Raw genomic sequence first — 27,412 nt, 5'->3', positions numbered from 1 at the left:
TATTAAACGACTTCAAATGACATCCTGAATTTAATGCCCACTCAATAGGCGCAGCATGCTCTCAAAGATGGATTACATAGCCCCCTTACAATCTTACTGACTCATACAAAATCATCAGCCTCAAAATCCAAAGCATTGTGCAGTCATAACATTGCAAGTAGCTGTGAGACAGAAAGCATTTCACTTACTCCAGTAACAAAGGTGTCTAATGGGAAGCTCGAGGCAATCTGCATTTTCTCAAACACACTACAAATTACTTTCGACATAATTTGAGCTGAATGAACCTTACTTCATGGTAAATATAACAATTTACAATGACGTCAAACGAGTAGGAACTTCACCTGTTTTAGACAGGGTACAGATCGTAATCGTATTCTAAGGGTTCAAAGTGACAAAACTGTCATTAAGTATGAAGCATTTATAATGTCAATTGTCGGATTGTACGCAGCTAAGAACTCCAGAGACAACAATCCGGAACCTAGAGTTATACAAAGGTGGCTCCCAAATATATTGCAACTGATACAAATCTGCCACCAATTGTGTCTGCCATGAAGCCGCTACAAGGTGATTAGTATAATACTCATGAGAATATTATATACAAGATATAGCTAAAACGAATTAACCACTGCTTAAACCATGCAAGAGAAGAACTACAACCAACCGATCATGACCGAAGGTATCGAATTTACTCAATATATCATGAACATAAGACACTGAATTTACTAATGCACGACAAAATTGCTTGCAGGAAACAGCATGAACATCATTTCCATGAATCTAAGTCTTTCTAGTTTAAGAATTACTTTACTTTTTCTGCGTTTACAAAACTTACTTACAGAAAAGAACATAGACACCAAAAAATGTAAGTCATTTAACAGTGGAATGAGCCTGCACAAAGGCTTCAATTCCATCATTAGCTAATCAAGGTAAGCAAAGTTTAGAAAAAGCGTTGTCCCATTAAAAGTAAACGCCATTACCTCACAAATGTGAATGAAATATAATACTACCTTTTAAAACACAATCATACACAGGACAACAGGTTGTCACAAAAGGAGCAGCAGCATGCAGATCAAGGGAATGGATGGTTTCCTGTATTGAACTCTGAAGCAAGTTACGATAGTACTAATGATCCACGAACCTCAAACTGCTGCACTGCCATCAACACTTCCTCATTTTAATAGACTTAAAATATTCTGAAAGAAGTCATAATAGAACTAATGATCCACAGACCTCAGACTCCTGCACAGCCATCGACACTTTCCCATTTTAACAAGTCAAAATATGCTGCAGCTAACCAAGCTAACTAGTCTGCTCACAGCAACAATGGGATCCACCTGCTGGGACAGACAAAAGAGCAATAAGCAACCTAACAACTGGAATCCCATACTCTGGATGAAAGAGAAAGGTATCTTACTACATACTTTCTTGAACACCAAGGACTAAATTACGAACATGCTAATCTCCACAGAGATGACTGAAGCTTTTAAGTGAAATTTTGAAAGAAGTCTGCGTGTAATTCTGCTTTTCCGGAGGAATATCAAGAGTTAGGTGGGTCCTTGGCAAGCTGTCCCATCTGCATTGCAATCTCACTCATGTTCGATTGACTATCCCACCATTCCCCAGCTCCAGGTTTTTCCTCTGGCCCCTGCATACCAGTCCCCGGAAATTCACCTGCTCCTTCAGCCCCTGATTGAATAGACTGAGGGTTAACACCAAAAAGCTGATCCCAAAACGGATCATTACTCATCTCACAGCCCAGGACTGATTTGGGTTCCTCTTTGTTTATACAGAAATCAACATCTCCAGGCAGATCCAGTTCTAAGCCCATCAAATCTGTACTTTCTTCTTCCGAGCATGCAGTCTGCCCAAAGGAAACAAGATATTCCTCACCTTGCAGATCATCCTCAGGTTGAGAGCTCTCGACATGCTTACCTTTGGCAAGTGCTGCGATGGAGGGAGGCTGCAAATGTGACATGCTGGGGATTTCTAAGCAAACTGGATTTGGAACACCTTCCTGTATCATTTGTTCAACTCCCTTTACAGCCATCAATTCTCCTGCTAATGTGCTGCTCTCCTGTAGGTTCTCTCCTGGATTTCCACTAAAAAGTGCTCGAAAAGGACTGGAAGGTGGTTCCAGTTTTGCGCCTGATCCTAACTCAAATGTCTCAATTAATGACTGAGTATCATCATTGGGATTGGGCCGGTATTTAATGATTTGTCCCTCATTAGATGGCCCCACGTCCCCTTGCGGGTCCTGCTGCTGCTTTGGCAAACGTTTTCTCTTTCTGGCTGCAGCCAGCTGCCTTTTTTCCTTCTGTTGAACTAGCTGCGCTAAGAAGCTGGGATTCTGCATAGCTTTAGCTAGAAAAGACATCATCTGTTGGTGTCTCTGCTCTGTAGCCTGCAAACGTTGATTCATTGTTTGCATTTCGCATTCAGTATTGTGCTGCTGCTGCCGCAATCGAACCAGCTCAAGCATTAATACATTCTTATCACGCTTTAATCTCTCCACCTCACCTTCTAGCCCAAATTTTCCAACTTCAACACAGGACCCAAGAGGAGGTGACAACTGCTGAATCTGAACTGGCTTGCGACGATGAATGTTCTTCAATAAATGCTTCTGCCCACGCAAGAAACCTTCATTTGCAAACTCCCAACGATCTGGATCAACCTTCCGAAATCCCTGAGAATACAAATGCACAAAAACTGCAATCAGAGAGACAAAATCAAACCAAAGGAACAAATCCCCAGGGACTCAGAAACATTGAAACAATATTCTCTATCAACTATTCCATTTTATGTACTGATAATTCAGCAAACACCACACATTCAAACATCTTAATCAGAGATGCCTCTAAAACATGCTACAAGGTGTCTAGGATGAATCCCATAATTTAAACACTAGAATTTAAGATCAAGCAGTTATATATTACTTAGACTAATTAGATTCTATATCACTTTAGAGGTTGGCATAGAATAACTCTCAAAATAAGGTTGCTCATATTTCTATTAGTTAAAAAGCGAAATACACAGGTTTTGTGGGTGCGGGTATATTGACAGGTGCAAGTGCAGGTACAGGGACAGAGATGGGGATGCCTTTCTCGAAATCAGGGTGTGGGTGTACAGGGGAGGTGCATCACAGCCATGTATGTATGTATAAATTATTTAAAAAATGGAAATCAAATATATGTAGAAGAGAAAACTTACATAAAACCCTGTGATATAAACTATAAAACCATGATCTATATCATTGAACAATTGCACTCTGCAATTTATATGGATCTGCAAATACTGTGGGGAGGGTACACAGTACTAAGAGGTATAAATTTTGAGGAATGTTAGTAGGTATACAATCTATATCTTCGCACTAGATACACGAGTTGGATCTCTGTAACCAGCTGCTAGGCAAAAGATAACGCAAATCTTTTGTACAATTTTCACAAATAAAATACACACATTGAACCCCTATAACAGCTAATTGGGAATGAAATACGCAGGTCAAACTCTTAAGGTAACTAACAGGACAAATTCATGTAACATATTAAAGGGCATGGGCAATGCAAAAAATACTGTAAATTATATTGCAGGGCATGGTGGACGTGGAGGGGACTTTAAAAATGAGAATAATGGACATGAGATTAGACCATAAAAATTAGAATTTTGTATTATTTTGAGGGTATTTGCTGGGGTCACCTTCCCACACCCAGGAGTTCAGATGCATCCCCAGAGGCAAGGAGACATTTAATATCAGACAGATGGATATTCAATGTTCAATGAATATTAGACCAACACAAGAAAAGGGCACTTTATTAGTTTAACTAATAATACTAATGCACATCCTAAGATAAGTTTAATTAATATAGTAATATCAGATGGGTGGGTATTAGAGATTCAAAGAATATTTTTTTTTTGTAAGTCAGCACTCACAGGGGGATTGGAACCGGTGACCTATCGCATGGAGTGCCTTAGCAGTGCACCCTTCACTGTCGAACCAAAGCCCCATGGGCTGAGATTCAAAGAATATTAGATAAGGTAAAACAAACATATAGATTATCCATGCAAATCAAAACCACAGTTTTGGGAAATTCAACTGAATTGAATTCTAGACTGAATTTATTTACAAGGGAAAATTTGATGGAATTCTGCTACCATGATTCAAACAGTGGAAAAACAAAAAGCAAAAACTTGTGATCACCTTTATGATAATTTTCCCATGTCAAGCAGTGAAATTTACATGGTCTCCATTGTACAGTACTGGCCATATTGATAATCGTGATAATTTTCCCATTGCAAGCTGTGAAATTATGGCCTCTATGCATTCTATTGTTCTTTCTGTCTTCTGAATAGCGACTATAACCAAAATTCTAACAGGGCACATCCCATGATCCCTCAGGCCTGTATGTCTATATCCCACATGTTGGAGACCTGCCATGTTAGTGTGTTTGACAACTGCCCTGAAGCAGGACACGTGTCATTCTTGTGTCTGACATGTGCCCTAGCATGTCCCAAGATATTGGACACGCAAGGGACCAAAATAAAGTCTGAAAACATGATTTTCCCCTTTTTTCACTTTTAGGCACAGGAAAATGTTCTAACATTGTGCAGGTGAAGGGGAAAAAGTTGAAAAAACCAGGTTTGAAGGGATTCCAAGATATTTGAAGGCCTTCTAAATTCCTCGATTTGTTATTTCTCCAACAACAGCATTCTTCTTCATTCACCCTATTGGGACTTAATCATCATGGGCTGCTAGTAAAGGTCAAAGGAAAGGGAATAATGTCAGTATTGGTGTGGCCCTCCCTCCTCCAAGTCCTATATATTTCTGTACTGCTCCATCTACTGCTAGCAAGTTACCAATGCTGCAAATAATTATACTTTAGCATGATAGCAACCTCGTGAGAGAAAATATCTGTTGTATCTAGCATCTACCCTATTTTTATTTACCATTGGCATTCCCACCCATAATAATACTAGTGTCTATGTAATACATTTTGATTCTGATAGAAATCAAATGACTCAATGAAAAAACTGCAGTTTATGGTTCTAACTTGTAAACCTCTATTTTATGTGTATTGATTCTTGAATACTCTAATTTCTTGTGTGTTTGATGAAGTAACTTGTGCCAATAGTTTGTAAATGTTCTAAATAATTTGAATCTTTATGTCTATTATTTAAAATTTTAGTATTTTTAATGGTTTTAATATATGTGTGAGTGTATGTGTCAATGGGGTATATTACGGGGGGTTGGGAGGAATGATTGTTATTCTTCCCACCCAGGTTCAATTATTGTAAGTGACATGATGAGCTTTGTTGTAATAGCTCTGATCCTTGTTTTTGAGTAGGAGTAATCCCTCAAGGACCAAAAAATGTAGACCGAAGCATGTATATTCCTAATATGGAATATAAAGATAATTTTCAGGGGGGAAAAATTTATATATATATATATATAACATGTCCTCTGTGTCGCATTTCAGGGGTTGAAGTGTCTTGTGTTGAACACTCGTATGCTTCAAAAGACTATCATAAAAACCATACAAATCCTTGTAGCATTTAAGATACCAAATTATCTTAACTTTTAATTCTTTACAGTCTGCTGCATAGTGCTATCTCATATCAGAATTTGGTAGAGATTGGGTAACCTCTGCTAAACAGTGTTCCCAACATTACACTTGCATCAAAAATAAACCACTCATATAAGACTGCCCACCTATAACTGAAACCAAAACCTTTACACATTACATGTAGTTGAATGTGATTTTATGCAACCTTGTCAAGGTCTAAATCTCTGAAGTAAAATTATAAGCATTTTAAAGGAGAGTTGTGTAGTCCTAAGTAGAAGTAAATATAGCCCAGGCAACGTTTTAAACCAAGAGAAATGTGAGAGGCATATCTGCGACATGATAAACAAGAAGCCCAGCCCTATTCATTAAAAGAGACATCTTTGATGCCACATCTACTCCATTGACTTCTTCCAGATTGCTCCTCATTCATTTTATAGCCTGCCAGACACACTGAGAAGCAAGCTTTGTTTGCTCATCAGCTCTTCCTGGCAAGGTCTTGTGCTTCCCAAGTTTCTCAACTATTGAGTCTTTGACCAGAAGTTCTCCAGGCAAAAGTCTGAAAATGGTCTTTCCTTCTATATCTGTCCATTAATAAATATTATCTAATATTCGAAAGTCATTTTAACGGTTTGGTTCATAGACCCTTAATTGACTGTTCTTATTATCTTATCATAAACAGTCACTTTCATTTCCCATTAAAATACAAAAGGATATTTGTAAGCCTAAATAACTATGTTGCAGGAAATGCCACTTTAGGTGCCATACTAAACACATTGCCATACAGAAACGCATGTGGTACGGCCTTGATACGAGTTTCCGGCAGTGTGGACATATCCCACATATGGGAAACATATTCCGTACTGTCAGAAATGCATTTCAGGGCCACGCACACATCCATATGATGTGTTTGTATCTCTAATTAAGCTTATTTTCATTCTTTGTTACTGCCAGGACCCACAATTTTCATTTAATCCCTAATTAGATGTTAACTAATAATTAATGAGAATTCTAGAAGCCTCTATGAACATAATTTTAGATTTCACTCTCATTTTGCCTCACACTGTTTCAACAAGGACTATTTGAGAGGCAATAATGGTAATTTTAAATTCTTAAAGTAAAAGGATAAAAGACAAGGATAAAGGAAAAGAAATGTTAATTTTTAAAAAGGAAAGAAAAAGGAAATGAAATGTTGATTTTTAAAAATAAAAAAGTTAAAGGTAAAGGAAATGTCCACTTTTACTTAAATTTTTTATTATCATCAATTGTTTCAAGATGTTTGGAAGTGGTTCCAACCTCAGTGGATTTCATATGGATAAAGTAAAATTTCATATCCCATTCATATTCAATAAACTTAACAGTTTTCAGGATTTCAGGACTGGCAGGAATGCAGCATTTTCATTGGATTCTATCACATATGAGTATGGGATTGGTATTTAATTAATAGCACCCAGCCCGTTATGTATCCCAATGATGGTGGTATTCACTGTTCACTGTTGAGCTCCTTTGTCATGGCCTTAAAAAAATGTACCCTTCACTCAAGTCAAAATCATTCATTAGGCATGCTAAGCTTCTTCTACCATATTTTAAGGCTTGGATTAGGCACTTTCACCAAAAATGGGTGGTGTTGATGGATGTCCCTCGAGGATAAAAGTATAGGCAAAGGCTTAGAGAAGAGCCAAAGAGTGATATTAATGATGAGAATCCCAATATAAGTGATGCTGGAATATTGCTTATTATTTATGTTTGTCATTTAAATGTTCTTGCTCATTTATTCATAATAATTTATTACAAAATTTCAATATAATGTGCTATTTATAAATCAAGTTTCCCCATTTCCAATATTATTTTAGGGGCCACATTTCCGTTTTCGAAACTTGTACCCATAACCTGTTTTCCCTGTATTGTGCAACTTAGCTAAACAGGAACAAATCGCATCCCCGCCTATATGGCTTATTCAAGTTAAACTCAGTGGTGCTTCAAAGCGAAACCCAAGAAATTTAGGGAAGGGAGAGTAATCAATAATAACTTGAACAAAGAAAGAATATATTGGTCTACACTAGTAGCCGAAAGCGGGTAACTGGACTACGAAAATACATCATAGCATTCCATTTGTGTGGACATTAAAGATACAAGACCTTGTGACTCATCTAAGAAATTAAAACTAGTAACTATTTAAGTAGAATGAAAATATAAATACCTATTTTATTCTTCCTTGTTAATATTGGGAAAAATTCACATAATGAAGCTAAGATTAAAGTCAAGTGACCCTTAGTGTACGGTTAGCCTATGTATCACCAAATGTTCAAGGAAAAGGGGATGAGAGAACAGATTTTAGGGATGGCTAGAGAGCATCCTCAAATTTCAGGGACAGCACGACAGATGACAAGGAAGAAGATATAAACAATTCCCACCTCCACCCTGCCCCACCACAACCCAACAAACAAATATGGAAAACATTAAAAAAAGGTGTTATTTTATTATTAAATCGAATAAACATAATGCTACAACCAATATCACATTTTGAAACTCAAATAGGAGAGCCAATGCTTTTCTCATTATTAAATCAAAACGTAAATACCATGCTACACTCATACATCATTATCTAGCGTGATAAAAATAATATATGAAAATTTAAACTTTATCTAATCTTAGACACATGATGCATAAATATAAATAAAAAACAAGTGGAATAGCTGCTAGCTAGGTTTAAATACATTTCCTTGTTCTTTTGATTCCATGTGCTACAATAACTCTTCACCATAATCAATGTCAATGCCCCCATTACTATCAATATAAAACTCCTCTAGATATTCAATGATGCTTAGTGGTACCCCAACCAAGCCCACTACAACTCTTACCAATCTTTGTTTTCCTAATGTCCAAATATTCAGGATACTTACGAAAAATTTACCAGCTCTGTTTTCCCATTATCCAGATCTTCTATGAACTTAGTCCATACGGTTTGTCAATTATTAACTTGCCAGATCTTTTCTTGTTCACTTCACCATTTATAAGTGAAACCTTCAATCATACCTCCCAGTATTAAGGTGCTAGCTCCTCTTTATATTCAAAAAACTGAACTGCTCCATACTTGCATTGGATGAAGCTCCAAGAAATGTCTTATTCTTATTGGACCTCAATGTCCATCATGCTTTTGGCCAACTAGCTTCTTAAATCTGCATTAGAAACAAACCTTAAATTCTTCCCAAGATATCTCTCTTTGCTGCCGAACAACATGAGCTATCCACCAAGGGTATGGTGTGCTTCCCAACAACATGAGCTATCCACCAAGGGTATGGTGAGATGCCCAAAGTTGCATGGAGTATTTTCAGCTTTTTTTTCATTCACTAGATTGTTCTAACACTTCCTCAATGCTTTTAATATGCTTCAAAGAATCACCTCCATCTTGATAGTGGTTAATTCTTTGAATATGGTGAGAATATTGTGCTTCAAAGCCTTGTGCCTTGTTGCTGCACAAACTAGCAGGCCTAGTAAATAGGCTAAAGCTAGAGGGCACAACAACACCTTGGGACAAAGGCCCACTGTCACCACAGCCTATGTCCCCTTCTCTTGGATTTTCACCGACAGGAGGAATCCCAGTGTTCCTCACTTGTGATAGATATCCCTAGGATATGTTTTAAGTGAGGCAAGGTGGCTCATTCAATGGAAAGATTCAATCAAAAAACGAGCTTTGGGAGATGCCAGGAGGACTTTCCAAGAAAAACCCCTTGATGGAAGACTACCTAAGGCCTAGGGTTGAGATATTTGACAATATAGAAGTTCATCCAAAGTCCAGATAGAGAAGAGAAAAGGCTATGATTGATATACTTCAACAAGTACTAAAGTGAAAGCCTTCAAGAATCCCCAGGTTGAAGAATAGCACCTAGGATTCCCACTTGGTGTGATGGCTAGGGCATCAATTATATTGAGATTTGACTGTGAGAATTACCTCAAATCAGGAGGAGAAATAGAGGAAACACCAGCACGGGAGGTTGTTCAAACGATTTTGCAAAAGCTCCCTCCTAATGAAATTTGTACCAAGCCCTAAGGAGGCCTCCTTATCCTTAAGGGGATGAGGAAAGAGGTGAAGGACAGGTGAAATGAATGATGATTCATTGAGTTTGGGGTGATCACCAGAGATCTAGGACCAGTGCCTAGCAATCGGGAGGATTGGAGTCAAAAATGATCTTGATTTAGGGGATTTCACTCTTCAAGGAAACCTAGAGGCAACTTCAGATGCCCTAATGGAGGTAGCTTCATGACTACTAGAAATTTATACTTCATTAGCAAGAATCAATGGAGTTTCAAGGATGCAATACGTAAAACAACCTCTAGGAATATTCATTCATCATTATCTATGAATAACGCATGCAATACTTCCAATAACTTCAATGTTCTAACAAATTTGCATCAAATTAGGGCACATTAAAGATCATAAAACATCATTCCATACGTTAGACATTCATAGGGAAAAAATATAGCATCATATAGTACTCTCAAGATAACAAAGAATACATCCATCCATCAATTTGTCAAAGAGAAGTTCCAAGAGAGATAACGAATTCTTCCATATGTCAAAATGCATTAGATTCATCCAAATAACTCCACAAAGTTGCAGGCCGAAAATCTCTAATGAGACTAGCCGAAAATCCAAAGTGTGATGATCCAAAGAGAGAGAGAGTCTCACTTATTTATACAAGTCTAATGAGTTCAAATTCTTGAAGAAGATGCCCCTAACATAACAAATGATGTGAGATACCCTTGGTTACAAGCCAACCAAGAGAGCTTAAACATTAATTATTGTTTAATTTGTCCTTTGGCCATGTAATTAATGTGAAGTGCTCTCCAATGTTAGCGTTGAGGCCTCAAGTGCTAAGAATGAGGGTGAGGGCCTCAAAAATGATGTTCAAGATGGGGATGCCTTCCAAACGCTACCAAACATCTCCAAACCCCAAGTTGGGCTCAGTGGGCTCCAAATGGGTCTCAATTGTCATGGGTCTCCAAATGGCTCAAGATCATGTCAATGCTCCATCAATGAGGGCCAGAAGATGACACATGCCCTCCCATGTCTCCCCAGGAGAGACAAAACCTCCTATAGGCCCTGGATCAGCTGCCAAGTGTCAAGTGGAATGTGTGGTCGGCTAGGCAATGTGGTCCAAGTGCATCATCATCTCTGTATAACTGGGGCACGAACAAGCAATGTGGTGGTGCTGAAGAAGCCCATGGTGTGGCAATCAATGCTTTGCATGGCTGGAGGCCCATAGCTCTCAACGCTCACCCTACAAGTTCCATTATGACCCTCTGGAGGGCTTGGATCCCGTATAGGGAGGCCAAGTCTAAGATGAAGACCCACTTGTAATCCTATATACGATCCAATGTGCCTCCTCACCTTTCAGTACAATAATTCATTAGTGTAATTGAGTAATTAATCTTGCTAATCAAGGGTAGAAGTGGACACTTCATAGTGGCATGCCCTTCCACATGGACTTTGAACATGTACTAATGTTACCTTGTTTCACAAGAGTGTTAATGAAGGACCCTATTAGGTGGTTTCAGCCTCTAAGTGAATGACAGGTCCATGGTACATCCATCAAATGGCAGGTGTCATGTGAAATAATGATGGAACAAAGTTGGGGCAATAGGGAGGCTCCAAGCCACATGCCATGGTACAAAGGTCGTTGTTATGAAAGAGGCCCACACCTTGGGTGTATGACTATAGGAGGGAGAAATCATGGTACATCAGTTACCCCAACCTTTGTTTTTCCACCCTTCTCCATATGCCTTTTGCCTTTTATTGATTTTTCTTAATCTTAGAGCTCAAGAGATGAGAGCATGATATGTAAGATGTAGCAGTGATTACCCCCTTAAAGTGGGGTAGTTCATCGCTCACCAGGGGTTGGGACAATCATGGGTTCCTAAATGCTACAAGGGGTATTCATAGGGGCCCTAGAAACCAGGGTGATGGCCATAATGATAAAGGGTAGAGCTCATTTTTGGCTTTTGCCCACACACTAAATTTTATTGTCTCGACCGTCTTTTGCATTTTGTGATACATTTCTTGTTGTATGTGGCCATCTTATGCTTTTATCTTTCTTTTTAGTTGCATCAACCTCTGGGGAATTGTTCCAAGCCTAACCCAAGGTGTGGACAAGGGGAAGGGGAGGCTAACACCTTGTGGACCCAAATGGACAAATGTGGACCCAGATGGGTTAAATGTGGAAAGGGCTTGTAATGAGCGGAGGGGAGTGAGATATATGGCATCGAGAAACGGGACCACACAACCAAAATCAAGGTTTCCCATGTAGTGTCATTCCTAAAGCTAATAGCCAGTAAAGGAGATCCCATGGGACTAGGATACCAAATTAACCTCCAAGTTGAAGTAACGAAACAAGAGTATAGTCAAAGCCCATTTTTTCCACCGAATCCCCCCACCAATCCATGCCCAAATGTGCCCAAGAAAAGCAAGCATAAGCACCCAATTACATAATGAAAAAGCATACCTTCGGGGTTGGAATCTGGATGGCTCACCTTCAAACATACAATCATGACAGATGAGCGCGGGCACACAATGGATGGCTTGGGTGGCGAAGAATAGTAGCACATCAAGCTATCAGGTGGCTACAAAGGGGTTGTTGGTTGCATGTTGAGGACAAATCTAGGAGAATTTTTTTCCTATATGGGTCACCCACTGGTGGTGGGTAACATGCCTAATACGCAAAAGTTGTGTGAGCAGAATGCAACTTTTCACATATGTGATTTTTCCTAGTATAAATCTCAACTGAATTTTCTTCATTAGTCTGCACTTGAGGTTGAATCCTTTATAAATGAATTAGTTCACCTTCTTCCATTTGATAACTATCTTCAAATATCTGAAATATGTAAATGTTTCAAACAAACCAAGGCTTCAAATCATGAATCTCCTGCTACCAATAAGCAATAGCTTCGTCTTATTCTTCACTTGTAGGACTTTGAACTTTGCTAAGACTACTTGCTTATTTGGATCAACAGCAATGTCTTCCTTAAAAATATACAAATAGATACAAACATCAAAGTCATCATCTTTTGGTATAGACTCATAATTTGTGGCTTCCTTACACAGCTTTCCTTTTTACCCAAAGGAACAACTACTTTCCTTTTCTTTCTTCACAAACATTATAAAGTTATTGCCAATACAAATGGTAGTTATCATTGTGTACATCCAAGCCTCAAGGTCTCCCTGGGACTCCTTGTATGTTTTTTGATCTTTTGGAAGATCTGAAAATTCGAAAGTACAGTGTCCTCATACCATAAAGCATATATAAAACATTTATTAGCTTACCTCTTCGACGAATGGTATATTGATCTACCACCCTAAATAAAAAAAATTGAGTGGTTTGAATGGAGGAATTCCCATTTCTTCCCAAAATGCAGTGGACATAATGCTTGAGCTTCAACATCAAACATGGCATCCTTCACGGATTTATTCACAAATCGAATTCAACCATGAAAGTATTTTGTCATCTTCTTGTTCTATCTTCAACAAAGATCATGTTATATCATATAGATCTTCATAAGGCATCTTGTGTCTTGGGATAGAGGTTTTATCTGAGTTGTTATTCTCTTGTGTAATTATTCTTACAAGTCTTCATATCTTTGAGGAGCCTTTTTTCTTAATGCTTGACATCATTTTCAACTCCTCTCTCCCCTTTATTACCAATTAGAGCTTGCAAGGCTTCTTCAAAAAAATTCTTCTACATTTCGTAGACAATCTTAATTCACCATAAAGATATCTTCTCACTGCCTCTTCCACGGGAGTGTTTTTGCTCATCATTCGCCCTTGTGGTGCTTAAAACATTTTTAACATGCTCCTTGATACTACAGTGACAATCATTCACCACCTATAAAGAGGTGAAGCACTGTTTACACTACACAACCACCCCAACTAAATTAACATCCCCTAAGTGAATTAACATTCCCCTTATAAGTAGTGCATCAACCAATTCTTGTGAGCACCAAACCCTTGAGGGGGCTATAACAACACCCCTTTCATTGACCCAACTCATGTCTCATGGCTTTAAATATCTTTTGATTTCTCATGGAAGGGTCTCTATCCTTTTCATACCATAATGCTTCATATGTTTCTCCTTAACCGTGGGGCATTCATGAGTGTCATGCTCTCTCCAAGTCCACATAAAATACATATTATTACTCTAGGTAAAAGGAGTATATGCATTGATCTTTTGAAGAGCCCAACATGCCACGTAAGATATATTTTTACACTTGCCTTCCTTCAAGCAAAAGTATTATTGCACTAGGTTAAATAGTTTGTCCATTCTTCAAGATTGAGTGAAGAACAAGCTGAGTTAAGGGAGGCATAGGTTGTGATTGAGTTTGATAAATGTCTTTCCAAGGTTTACTTTGTGAACTTATTGTAGGGTTGGAATCCCTTTCCTTCATCTTTGGATTCTTCATAATCATATCTGTTAAATTTTTACTTCGGTCTTGATGAAGACCTTTGGGCCATTTTCTTAAGAGTTCTCTTCACTATGTCAAAGTCTTCTTTGAGTTTTTTGTTGAATTACTCATCAACATGAGTATTCGAAACCATTTCACCTCCAACAAAAGCTTTATAATTTGTGTGCCTTTGAGTTCTTACTATAGCTCTTATTGATAGGGAAAAGATGGATGAGTTGATTCTTTCTCTAGCATGCATCTAATAAGAAAGTAACTCCTTGATGGTATTGCATATTTTCTTATACTTTCTCTCTTACGCTCGCAGTGTTCAATTGCCAAAATGTTCAAGGATAAGAAGCTATACTCTTCTTTAAACTTGTAAACTAATTGTGACTATAGGTTTGGAAGTTGTATTTCTTGTCATCTTCCTCGGATACTCAATAACATTTCCTCTCATTGAGCTCTTAAATTGGTCCCACTTGTGCTCAAGATGATTTTCCACAGCGTTCCAAATAGATTCTTCTTTAAACTTTTCCATTTATGATTGCATCTAGTAACACTTTCCTGGATCTGAAGTCATGGATGCCATGTTTTGACCCTAACAAGAATGCACTATGAACACAAGTATTATTACTATTAGGAGATTGCTTACTCAAATTGATTGGGAAGATTTTGGCTCTCAAAATCACAGATAACACAATTCATTTTTATTGCATTGTTGGTCTTTCATTGTTGCTATGGTCTGTGTGTGATTCTAGTTAAAAGTAATTCAATGGTGACCTTTGAATCTTATCAAATGGTATCAAATAGGAAATATGGGCAAGTAACATTATTTGTGTACATGCCTAGAGACATTGTTTCCTCTCTTGGGTCAAAGAATCACAATCAAAACATCTGTTTATTGTTGTGGTCAATTACAATAAAAAACATCAACACTGTTAGAACAGGTATATTGACACAATGACACCATTTCCAAATTGGGTTCATAATAGCAATTATGGACAATATGGAGGAAGATAATCCCTTGATAAGCCAACCTTTTAGCTCTGCCATATTTTCGAAACACAGAGTTGTATCTTACAGTGTGATTTCCTCTCTACTTGGAAACCATATTGCAATGCCACTAATATTGATGTCATTTCCAAGGGTTATAACAGTTATTCTCAATAGCAGTGAGGGACTAAAAATCAATTTTAGTTGTGGTTAAGCTCAATGTTGCACGAAGCGCCCCCCCCATGGTTCCAAGCCCCGAAGCGCGTCTCGTACGGAAGTGTCGCTTCCGAATTTTTTGCCACTTCCTGGAAATTCGGAAGCGTGGTACGGAAGCGCCGCTTCTGAAGCGCGCTTCGTACGACGCTTCGGGCGTCGGAAGCGTGGCGCTTCGAAGGAGGAAGCATACGCTTCCCGTACGCTTCCGAAAAAGCGTTTAGAAAATTGTTTTTTTTCAATTTTTTTTTTTAATTTTAGGTGAGTTTGCTTGTTTGGGGTGGGTCCACCTTGGGTTAGGGTGACGAATGAAGGCAAAAAAAAATTATAGCAGATGCTCCCTCATGGTAACATTAAATTCTTAAAGCAAAAGTGACATTCTCCTTTATTTTTCATTTTCATCCTTTTACTTAAATTTTTAACATTACCATGAAATGACTCAGGATGTTTGAGAGTGGTTCCAGCCTCATTGGACTTCATATGGAGAAAATAGAATTTCATATCCTATTCAAAATTCAACAAACTTAATAGTTTTCAAGAATTCAGGATCAATGGGATTGTGGCATTTCATTAGATTATATCAAGTATGAAGGTATGCGATTAGCATTTAATCAAGAGCACCAAGCCCTATATGTACCCTAGTTTTGGTGGTGTTAATTGTTGAACTCCTTTGTCACGCGGCATGCCCTTAGCAAAAAATTACCTTTCAATCAAGTCAAAATCATCGATCAAGCATGTTAAGCTTTTTCTACCATATTTTAAGTCTTGAATTAGGTGGTTTGATCAAAATTGGGCAATGTTGACTAATATCCCTAGACAATCGAGGTAGAGGCAAAGGCTAGACAAGAGGAGAAGAATCTAGATTCTAGATGGTTGATGCATCTAAATGGTTGATGCTCGAATAATTAATCATTAATGTACAATGGATGTTATATCTATCTTGATTTATGCAAAAATATGCATGTTTTCATGTCTTCTACAATTAATTTTCTATTTGGGATGTTTGTTTTGAGTATAAATGCAAAAAAATATAAATATATATATATAGCGGACGCTTCGCTTCCTAGATTTTTGGAAAATGACGCTTCCACGTCCCCGCTTCCAAAAAATGCTTCCACTTCGCCCCCGCTTCGTGCAATATTGGTTATGCTTATCCTAAAAACCCTAGTAGGAAACACAGACCCTTTGAATGAAAACTTCCATTATTTATGTTTTAAACCCTAGCCTTAATACAATGGGCATACATGTGTACTAGAAGAAAGGGCATACAGGGTAGTAGAGGAAAGGACATATAATCCATAAGTCCTATGAAAAAGCATATCGGTTTCCCTCTTTCAAACCATTTTGTTGGGGATACGTACCAATAGCACCGGGTTCTCAATATGGATATATTAGCCCCCCTCATTGAAGAATATACAAGTTTGTAGCAAAACTATGTGGTAGACACCCCTAAAGAAAACTTCCCTGCATACGTTATGGGCTAAATAGGACTTGTTGAAGAACTAGCCATTAAGTACCAAGATCATTCAAGCCTTGAAGTAATCCATAATGAAACATTGTTTATGGTTCAAAATTGCAGGAAGTGTATGTTCTCATTTTCAACAATATTGAGACAGTGAATATGAAGTCAAATTCAGTAGAGGAATGCAATGAGGAAGCAATACTTCCAGTTCCACCCAACGTTGCAACAAAGGATGCAATGGTTGTTCCAATTCATATTAAGGAAATTAAGGAAGAGAAGTCCCCATGGTAGCTCCAATGGCTTTTACAAAGGTTTCCAATGCACAAACCATGGTGAACAACATGTTCGATGCACTACGAAATGATCTATTGATGTCAACTCCTACTATTTAGCTCATATAACTCAAATTTCATTATCAACCCATTCATCCCACTCAATTTTTACTTGTGTGGCTCAAACTAGGTTCCAACTATTGCACTTTCCTATTCCAATAGAGCAAACGACTTCCTCTTCCAACAAAGTGGACACCAACAGCACTATGCCCTCCTTCAACAATTATGTACAACAATTAATAACGGTGCAAGGGCATTTATGGAGGGGGGAGAGAGAAAAAGAACACATGTATGCCAAAATCATCCCTACACCATCCTCAATTTAGTTCCAATTTAGATGTTTTTCCATATTTAGCAATTCAATTATATTTCTGAATTTTCCTTTAGTTAGTAGTTCCATGCACAATTAGTTAGAAGGCATAATTCCATAGATAGACTAAGCAATCATGCACATGGATTCTCAATCTTAGTTAGGGCATAAATCTCCTGAAGGATGCATGCTTGAATACCTCAGTGCATCTCCAATAGAGGCACACTTCACTTGGCTCATCTATCCATGCAAGGAATTTTCTTAGGGTTTGATACTTCAATTGGTGCATTGGTGTGCATACATCCAAATTGGATGCACCTTCTCTTTCTCCTAGTATATAAAGGAGTTAAATTGAAAGTTGTTATATTGAAAGTGCATTAGCTCATTGTTTTCAAATTCGAACAAAAATGGAGATACAAATTTGAGTCTCAATCCTAGGCATATTCCTTTACATATTTGTCATTAATGTTAGATTGCGTTTGTAGATTACAAGATTTATAAGTTGAGTTTTGATTGAAAATTAAACTTTTTACCTACCTAGTTATAGGAGCAATTTTCCGAGTGCATAACATAATTACCATCTACTAAAAAATGGACATGCACCAAAACGTGCTTGTTGAAACCTTCTAGGAATCTGTGTATAGGGATAGCACCTAGAATAGGAAGCCGTCAAAAAGTTTCAAGGGTGGGATGCCCAAGATTTGTACTTGAGAAAAGCATTATGGACATGTGATAGCCTTTTTTAGGTTGCTAGTCTATTTTGTCCAATAATGTGTTCAAGTGTAGCAAAATGACTACATTCCATCTCGAATATGAAGATAGATTAAAAGGTCCCTCTGACTTCTTCCATGGAAGCATCAAGTATAGATGTTGTTAGAGAGGTGCATGATCTTTGAAATTTTGTGGAGACCAAGGTTGTAGAGCCTAACAATCCCATGCAGTTGGAAAAATATAAAAAGAGGATGGCTAAGACAAAGCAAGTCATCCTCAACTTTATACATCCAAACCCAAGCACTCTCTCCTAATATCTTTCTAAAGCTTCTTTCATCCATGATGATGGATGGAGTGTCCACATGAAACATCACACATTTCACACTCTTGCACATAGTTTATCTCCAAAAATAACTTAGCTTTATGAATATAACTTAGTCCCTCACATCACTTGAGAAGACCAACAATAAGGGGATGTTTGATGCTCGAGTCGCTCTATATCGGAGTGAGAACATCACTTGAAAGATGCTTTTGTGAAGTAAGCTTAAAGCCACACAGATGAGCAAGTTAGAAATTCTACCCTTTTACTTAAAGAAGATAAATGAAATCCATGATCAGATTGCAATAGTTGAAGAAGAGGTCAAAAATGAAGAATTAGAACCCATAGTCTTAAATAGGTTTTCATCTCTTGGTAGCCTTTTGTCTAAGCCTCAAGGTGTATATGCCTAAGGTGAGATTCCCACCTTTGAGAAGCTATGGGATGATTTCATCGAGGAGGAGATGACACTAGAGTATGTTGTAGTCATAGAGGAGGAAGAGCAGAATCCAACCCTCCTTAGCAAGATGAAGAAGGGCAATAAAAGAGGACTCAAGAAGAGTCAAAAAGGAAAGAAAGAGGAATATGGTTCCTTGAATCAGGGCAAAAGGATTAGAGCCACATCAAGTGTTCCCAGTGTCAAAATTTTGGGCATTTTGCTTCTCAATGTTCTAAGAAGAAAGGGAAGGGAAAATTCACCATAGTAGAATCAATTTGTAGGGAATGTAGAAGCCTCTACCAAATTTTATGAACTTGCATCCAAGTTTGAGATATCCTTCCTCGTGGTCTTGTGCCTTTCATCTAACACCATGTCTGGTGTCAAATATGTGGATAATGGAGAATCTAGACATATTAACTTCAAAAAGAAAGACTTTCGTAGACTTCACGAGCAAGAGGCAAATATACAAGTGGAACTTGGTAATGATGCCACTTACTTAGTAATAGCATTGAGATCCATCTCATTCCTAATGCCCTCAAGTGATGTTCTGCAACTTTGTTTTGTTTTATATGTTCATGGTTTGACTAAAAATCTACTTTTAGTTTCAATAATAATAGACCTAGGATGTATTTTTGAGTTTCAGGATCACCAAGTCATCATCCAAAGGAGATGCTCAAATCCTAGTCAAGGTATTTGGGAAGGTGGTTTGTCCAAATTACTAGCGTGTCCAATGAGAACCCCAATGCATGATAATGACAACTTGTGCCAGCTTTGGCACAAGAAGCTAAATTATTTGCACTATTTAGTGTTGTCAATCATGAAGGATATGGTGAAAATTGTGCAAGAGATAGCATTTGACAAGCATGCTAAGACTATTATCCCATGCAAGGAGCATAGTTCAAGGGAGATTCTTGACCTAATACATTCAAACATATGTGGACCCATGACTTCAACTTAAATATTACGTAGCATTTATTATGTTTCATTTATTGATGATTACTCTTGTATGACCTGGATCTAATTCATGAGGATCGAGCATTAGGTTGTCGAAAAGTTTCAAGAATTTAAGTTCTAATAGAAAATCAAACAAGTAAGATGATTAAAGTGTTGTGACCAGATAATGGTGGAGAATATACCTTCAAGGAATTTGACACATTTTGCAAGGAACATGAGGAAGTTGATAATGCCTTACAACTCGTAGCAGAATGGGGTTTTTAAGAGGAATAATAGATCCATCATAGAAACAACCAAATCTATGATTCATGATCTAAATTTGTCCATGCGTCTCTAGGCGTAAGCATGTCTAACAACTATTTATATTCTAAGCAAGTATTCTCAAAAAGTTTTCAAGGAAAAGACACCAAAGAACGTATTCACGGGTGAGAAGCCTCAACTAGCACACTTTCATGTCTTTGGTTGTCCTATCTATATTGATATTCTGAATGAGAAAAAGACTAATATGGAAGCTTTTAGTTTGAAGGATATTTTTGTAAGTTACAATGAGCTTTCTAAAGCTCACAAAGTCTATATTCCATCTCATCAAAAGATAGTTGGGAGTAAAGATGTCAAATTTGACAAGGATGCATGGTCCTCAAAGTCTTAAGAACCTCTAGCAAACACTGAGGTAGAGAAGCTTGCTGCCCCAAAGGCTGATCCATAGAGTCCAAATTAATCAGATTTAGATCAGCAAACTTTTGGAGGTTCAAGGGATGCCTCTTTACCCTCCACTTCAACCATAAAGCCTAGATGATTTACCCAGACATTACACGATGCACAAGAGCAAGTAAGCTCCTAGGACTTTACTTTGTATAAGTCATCCTCCTAAGAATTCCTAAATTATGTGGCACTAATGTTTTCCCTCACTTATGCAGAGTCTTCTAGTTTTGAGGAGGCAATAAGTCACAATCTTGACAGGATGCCATGATGGACGAGTACAACTCCATCAAAATGAATGGTGTGTGGAGATCATCCTTAAACTAAAGGGGAAGTTAATGATTGATTTCAGGTGGTTGTACAAGATTACGCATGCAGAAAATGGAAGCATAGAGAAGTTCAAAGCTCGATTTGTGGCTAGAGGTTTTTTTCCAAAAAGAGAGAATTGACTATGTGGAGACTTTGGCTCATGTTTCCAAGTATACCTCCATTAGGTTCATTATGTCTTTAGCATCAGCCTTTGGTTGGAATTTATATCAAATGGATGTAAAGACAACATTTCCTAATGGTATGATTGAGGAGGTAGTGTACACAAAACATCCAAGATGCTTCGAGGTGCACATGTGTGAGACTCGCGCTTGTAGGTTGAAGAAGGGCATTTATAGCCTGAAGCAAGCATAATGTGCATGGTACTCCAAGAACAATGAGTGCTTTTTAGGATTGCATTTCTCTAAAAAATATGTAAATTCTAATCTTTATTATTTATTTAATGATTCTTATCTACTTGCTTTAGTCCTATATGTAGACACTCTTATAGGAAGTTCAAAGGAACTCATAGCATGTTGCAAGGTAGAGTTGACCAAAGAATTTGATATGAAGGACATTGGTTTGATGCACTATTTCTTGGGTCTAGAGATGTGGCAAAGTCCAACTAAGATCTTCTTCGAAAAAGGTAAATATAAAATATGCAATTGAGGTTTCACATGAGAGTTTTCAAGCCCATGGCTACTCCTATGGTAGTAAATCTTAAGTCCTTTGTTGATTTAGATTCAACTTTGGTTGATCCATCTATATACCAAAACCTAATATTTTATTTTGCCATCAACACCTTAAACCAATCTATTGTGGACTCTAGGCAATTTCATTGGGTTGCTCCAAAACATGTTCTAACGCTTGAAGGGAACAGTACATTTTGGTCTGAGGCATGTCGGCAATGGAGAGTCAGTGCTGCATGGATTTACAAATTTCAATCAAGTAGTACTAGCAACAAGAGGAGCACTTCAAGGTGTTGCTTATGTTGGGTTCAGGTATGGTTTCCTGGTGTAGCAAGAAGAAAGCTTCAATGGCTCTTAGCTCATCAAAGTAGAGTGCATAGAAGCCAAATCTGCTAGTTGTATATCCATATGACTTTGCGAGTTATCAGAAAAGTTGACAAATTGGATTTTGAACACGATTGTGATTTACTTTGACAATCAAAATCATATCAAACTCTTTGAGAATCTCGTGTTCCACGATTGGTTTAAGCATATTGAGATCAAGTACCACTTCATCAAAGACAAGGTCCAAAAGGGAGAAGTGATTCTTCAGGACATTCCTACAGATTATTCGGTTGCAGATATCTTGCCCAAGCCCCTAGCAAAGGATAATTTTGAGATGTTCAAGGAGATACTTACATTAGTGGATTAGGAGATACTTACATTGTTGGTATTTCATCGTTGCTATGTCTTCTGCATGATTCTAGCAAGCCACTAGTGACTCATTGGTGGGCTTTGGATCTTAATTGAGTTCTATACCTTTATTATCACTCTCTAGTTTATGATCTATCAAATGTATTAACATGCATCAATCATTATTTTTATTATGTAACAATCTCATGCAATCCTCTACACGTCACACCCTTTCATTTCCAACTGTAATTTAGCATCTAAGGTTGTTACCTTTGCCCCACTTTTGTTTGATGAGTCACATAAGACAGTAACTCCTTTCTTATTAATTTTTTGTGGATTCAAAGTTCAAACAACTCTGCCAGGGGTACGTACTGAATATACAGAGTTTGGGCGTCATCTTCAAGATCCATGTTTGGGGCCATATCCCACTTGGAGGGTAGTAGAAGGGCCCTTCTATTTTAGCAATACTTTCTAACAGAATTTCTGAGTGGTAGCTTGAAATTCTTAGATCTTTCAGGATGAAATCTTGTTGCAACCACACTCACCGTGGAAGATTGGTGCTATCACATATATAACTAGCATCCACCTATCCTGTTTTTATGACTGGACTTCAACTGTCAGGTTTACTCAGGCTCAATCTGTGCCATGATAACTCAATTTCATCCTCTGCATCAATCGATGGGTAAATTAGAGTAATCTCTTTCATGGTTTCCTGGATCATTGATGTAGCTAAGATATTCCCCACTTATAATTCCTCTATTCTAATTTCGTTGCAAAAATTCCTTTCTTAAGGTACTAAAGTTAAGTTGCACCTTTCTGCCTCTTCGCATTTAAAGGATAGCCAGTTTATGGATAAATTGTTCATTAGCATCCAGGATGGCTGCCATAACTTGGTGACTTGTATCTTCAATTCCTTCAGCAGGTTGGTAATGTCTCTAGACAATGGCAATGAGTCTGCAAAGAACTCTCCTGTGGAAATATTCACATCTGTTGTGTATATCATGTGGGCATTAAGCTTGGGTCCTTCATCTTACTCTTGTTGTTACATTGAAAGATATTGAAAGAAAGAATTTGTCACGCTTTTCAGGGAATTTTATTCATTTCTTAACCAGGATATGGTTATCTACTAGTCTCTAGAATCTAGATATGCAAGGATTAGAAAAAGGGTGATGTTTTCAAGTTCTACACCTTTTTTCCTATATAAGCATCTATATATGTTCCACTGAAGGAGGTAATTCCAGCAGATTTATTATTTTCGTTTTTATACCTCTGTCAAGGGTTTTTCATCTTTATTAAAAGGCCACATGCTGCAGATTTAGTCCCCAAAGGAGAAGACTCACATATGTTATGTCAACTGGAAGTGGAAACTTCTTTAATCCATCTGGACACAGCAAGCCAAAATGCTGAAATGAAATATAAACATTCAACTTTATGGAACAATGAACATTCACATCAAAGTTTTAAACCACTGTTGAGCAGGTCTGATTTGGGGAGCAAATGCACAACCTATCAAAGTATGCAAGTAGCTATGAATCCACCGTTGTTTACTTCATTGTCAATTACCTAATTTTATAACCTACTATTAATCACTTAATTGCAATAACATGTCATTCAAATTGTAGAATTTTAGGAGCAGTTCCAGAAGTTTCTATCATATTGCTTCAATGTTTATTTATGTCTACATGGCTGAGCTGAAATAACCACAGCCATATCCAATGAGCAAGGCACATGTTACTGACGCTAACGATGTATCAAGTTTCAACTAATCCCCTCGAAAAGACAGAAGAACTGTTGCGAAAAATGAGATTAGACATGGAATTGGCAGGTATGCTAAAATTTCAGCACACCTCTACAGCGACAACCTACTCTATCAACAATATGTCTTGTTTTGTTCAATATTATTTTGAGACTGTCTGTCCTTATGATTGTCAAGTGCAATGAGCTTGCTTCTACTACACACTCTATAACTGGAGCTCTTGCATTTCAGAATGTAAACATGGACATCTTAAAAGATTTCACGTCTTGGGTATTCCAATAGTCTCATCCAATTTTGATTCTTAGCATGGGCTTCGATGCATATCTAACTTAAAAATGCAAATAGCATATAGAAAAGTAAACTTTTTAGAAATGATGCAGCTAACAATCTAGGGTGTGAAGTTTATAAATTTTTGTCCAAGACAAACTATATGGTGTATTGCTGCTTATTTCTTCTATTTTATTCCTAAAATACAAGTATTTTTACCAATTCCTTGTGTTCTTTGTTGGTCCTACCTTTCTGCATCCCAGGTATTAATATATATCACAAAGAATATCTCTAACATAATCTCATGATAATATCTTATTTTCGAAATAGATTTCGATCATGAAATCTGTCAGGTTTAGTATAGATTTGAGAAGGGTATAGGATTAATTTCAACCTTTCAAGTTCCATAAGCATCACAAAATTAAATGTTTGGGCAGTTTTAGATGCTCCCAAAGGCATTAAATGTTATATGGAAGTTAATAAATATGAAGTGTGGCAATCACAAGTTTTAGCTACAGGATATTACACAAAATATCATAATTCATAATAGTATACCTATATAACTAAACATTCTACATTTTTAACCTTTTCTAGACACATTTTTCTGACCAATTTTGTCCAACATCTGGTTGAAGTTTAAAAGGATTGCTAGAATTGTGAATTTCAAATATTGATATTGCACAATTCAAGTGTTTGAGGGGTTTTGGAGGGCACTGAATTGATTTATGCATTCAAAAACGCAATCTAAGCAACCGAAAAATGATGGTTGTACGAAAAAGTCCAATTACATGGAACCGTTAGACTTGTCCTCACAAAATCTCTTTAAGGAGTTTCTCCAAGATGAATAAAATAGGCAAAACGATCATCTAGGCTCTGCTGTTAAATGTTATAGCCTAAATCCCCAACGTTAAATTACCGGTATTTTAAAGAGACCCTGTATATTGCTAAATAGGAGGTAAAGGTTACACATGTAAGTTGTAACTCATAACATTAAGGCCAGAGCGAAACATATTTGCATTGTGATGAACAACCATGCACATTGGGAGGAAGAGCATTTTATTTAATGCCTCGTGCAGGAAATAACGGGCATTTTTTTCTTACAACCAATGGCTACACCGTAGATTTCTTCCAGCCCACTCAGGACTATTTTGGTACAGAACCACCAGAAGCTTTGAGATACGCTACGCTCGTCTGCAATAGCTTCACCGGTGAGCCCTCCTTGCTTTCCACGCGTTCCATCTACTCCCCCCTCGACAGTTCTCTATTCTCTAGGCAAATCCAACAATGAACTTTCATTTTCTCTTTCACTATTTCATAAATTCAAGAGGCTACTTGAATGATTCGATGCATAACCACTCCCTTCAGTTTTCATTTTTGTAATTATTCTGTCTTTCATATAATCTTATGATAAATTATACCTCTAACTTTTCACAGGTTTTTGAACATTCAATTAGATTGCCATGAGGATTGAGGACAATAACATGCATTTTGTGATATAAATTTGCAGGACAATTTGCGTAATCTATGCCCTACATTGGATTGTGATTCAGGGTCTGCCTTCTGTGAGCTAGTTCACTTTCACCGTAGCAACCAGAACTCCAAGTACCACAGAGCTGACAGTCATGCTTTGGATGGGTAATATCCCAAAATTATTAGGATGTTCTTCCTTCTAATATAATCCCCAAAACTTCCTTAAATTGTATCACTTGAGTCCACTAATCACTGGTTCTTGATCAACGATAATAGTGCCATCCAAGAATTTGCGAGAGAATTCTAGAATCTGCGATTTTCAATTAAGATATTCTACATCATGATTATATCCAAATCCAGTTTATCCAATGCACTTTATACAGATGCAGAGAACCCACTGTTTCAGGCTTCAGCTTCTGTTTGGTCATAAACGTGAACAAATTCAACCACATGTGATTCTGACACTGTTTAAACAAAATATCCAAGAACATGTCTAACATTCGTAACCAAATTTGAAGCCAAGAAACAGCGTAAAGACAATTCACCCAATTCCATGTTATACTGTCTGCCCTAAATCTTGTCAGTTGCACCTGCATAAAAATGCAATCAAGTAATGGCCCATTACAAACCATCTTATATTTGCTCTGCTAAAATTCCCTCATCTAGACACCGTCCAAACAGAACCAGACCAAGAATCGCTGCACCTTACACATGCACCGACACAACACACCCCGCAGAGGAGGGGCACGGCGAGTAAACACACATTTACTTTGTTCATCGGAGGGCCCTAGTCCACTACCCATGTTGGACAGGTTAGTGTAAAACTCATGGAATATTCGTACGGGTGAAAAACTCATGGGATACAGGACTTAATTGCCCCCCTGGACCGACCTCATAGCCAAACCTCAATGACCAATGTGAAAGGAATTTGACACATAAAAGCTAAGACGAATCAATAACGATTATGCAAAAGCTTAGTACAGAATATAAGATGGAAAAACAAAATGCTCCACAGAATCAATACCCAACAAAACACTGACCCAATTCCGAATTATTCTAGCAAAGTTCACAATACAATGTCGCTGAAAACAAAATTGAAGGAAACAGAAGAACTCACATAAGTATTAAGCTGGCGAACGAAGCTAGAGAAATTGTTGTGCTTGAAACACCGGGGCAGCAGATTTTGAGAGAACTCGGGGGGATCCCACACAACAAAACTGTTGCCCGCGCTGCTCCAGGAGACCACTGGGTCCGTCGAAGGATCCTCCACCATGTCATATGTCTTAGTGAGAAACGGAGGAATGGCGCTGCTCTGCAATCCTTCCATGGGCTGGGGCGCGACAGGAGGCAATTGTTGCGAACTTTCCTCTACGAAGCCAAGGGGTGAAGAGCTTGAACCTTCTGCAGAGGTCGCCATGGTGGGTAAATTTTGGAAGGTGCCTTGTCTTCTTTTTTTGAACTCAGCGGGTAATTTTTGCCCCCAAATCTCAGGCCAACCCAACTCAGAAACGGTCGCTGGATCAAGAAAAGAAACAGTATTGGAGATACCAAGTTTTTTGATTGAATTCGGAGTTCGATACGGTTGGGTATCACCATTACCCACTTGGATAAACCTCAGCAAAACCTTTGAATGAATGAATGAGTTGTGTAGTCGACATGAACTGTCCAAATTATATCGACAAATGCCGACAAAAGTCGATCCCTTACTGGGGTTTTATTCGCCCTCAAACTCGCTGTGTCGAGATATTTCTAGACTCCAGACCATTTTTTTCCTTAATTTTTGCCCAAAGAGGAAAGGAGCAAGAAGGTGCAGGCAGGGCAGGTAGAAAGGT

At 37.9% G+C, this 27,412-nt stretch overlaps 1 protein-coding gene across 10 annotated transcripts; it reads right to left on the bottom strand.

Moving 5' to 3' along the window:
• On the bottom strand, positions 1 to 27,412 carry LOC149191409 (heat stress transcription factor A-2e-like). Of its 10 annotated transcripts, none has more exons than XM_089404232.1 (6): positions 26,698 to 27,412; positions 1,422 to 2,683; positions 1,231 to 1,337; positions 1,008 to 1,147; positions 342 to 543; positions 1 to 227 (listed from the first exon to the last, which is right to left on the bottom strand). In XM_089404232.1, the coding sequence occupies exons 1-2, from the start codon at positions 26,995 to 26,997 to the stop codon at positions 1,538 to 1,540; spliced, it is 1,446 nt and encodes a 481-aa protein (XP_089260358.1). In that variant the 5' UTR covers positions 26,998 to 27,412; the 3' UTR covers positions 1 to 227; positions 342 to 543; positions 1,008 to 1,147; positions 1,231 to 1,337; positions 1,422 to 1,537. The 10 variants fall into 10 exon arrangements, with proteins under 10 accessions (XP_089260358.1, XP_089260352.1, XP_089260356.1 ...); XM_089404226.1 differs by adding an exon at positions 837 to 888 and having other exon boundaries at positions 1,008 to 1,334; XM_089404230.1 differs by having other exon boundaries at positions 1,008 to 1,152; positions 1,231 to 1,334.

Source organism: Pinus tabuliformis, chromosome 2_2, assembly GCF_031772625.1.
Source record: "Pinus tabuliformis cultivar Carrire ecotype Pingquan chromosome 2_2, CPIR1, whole genome shotgun sequence".
In the NCBI taxonomy this organism is placed as follows: Eukaryota; Viridiplantae; Streptophyta; class Pinopsida; order Pinales; family Pinaceae; genus Pinus; species Pinus tabuliformis.
This window is presented reverse-complemented; position numbering and strand designations above follow the sequence as displayed.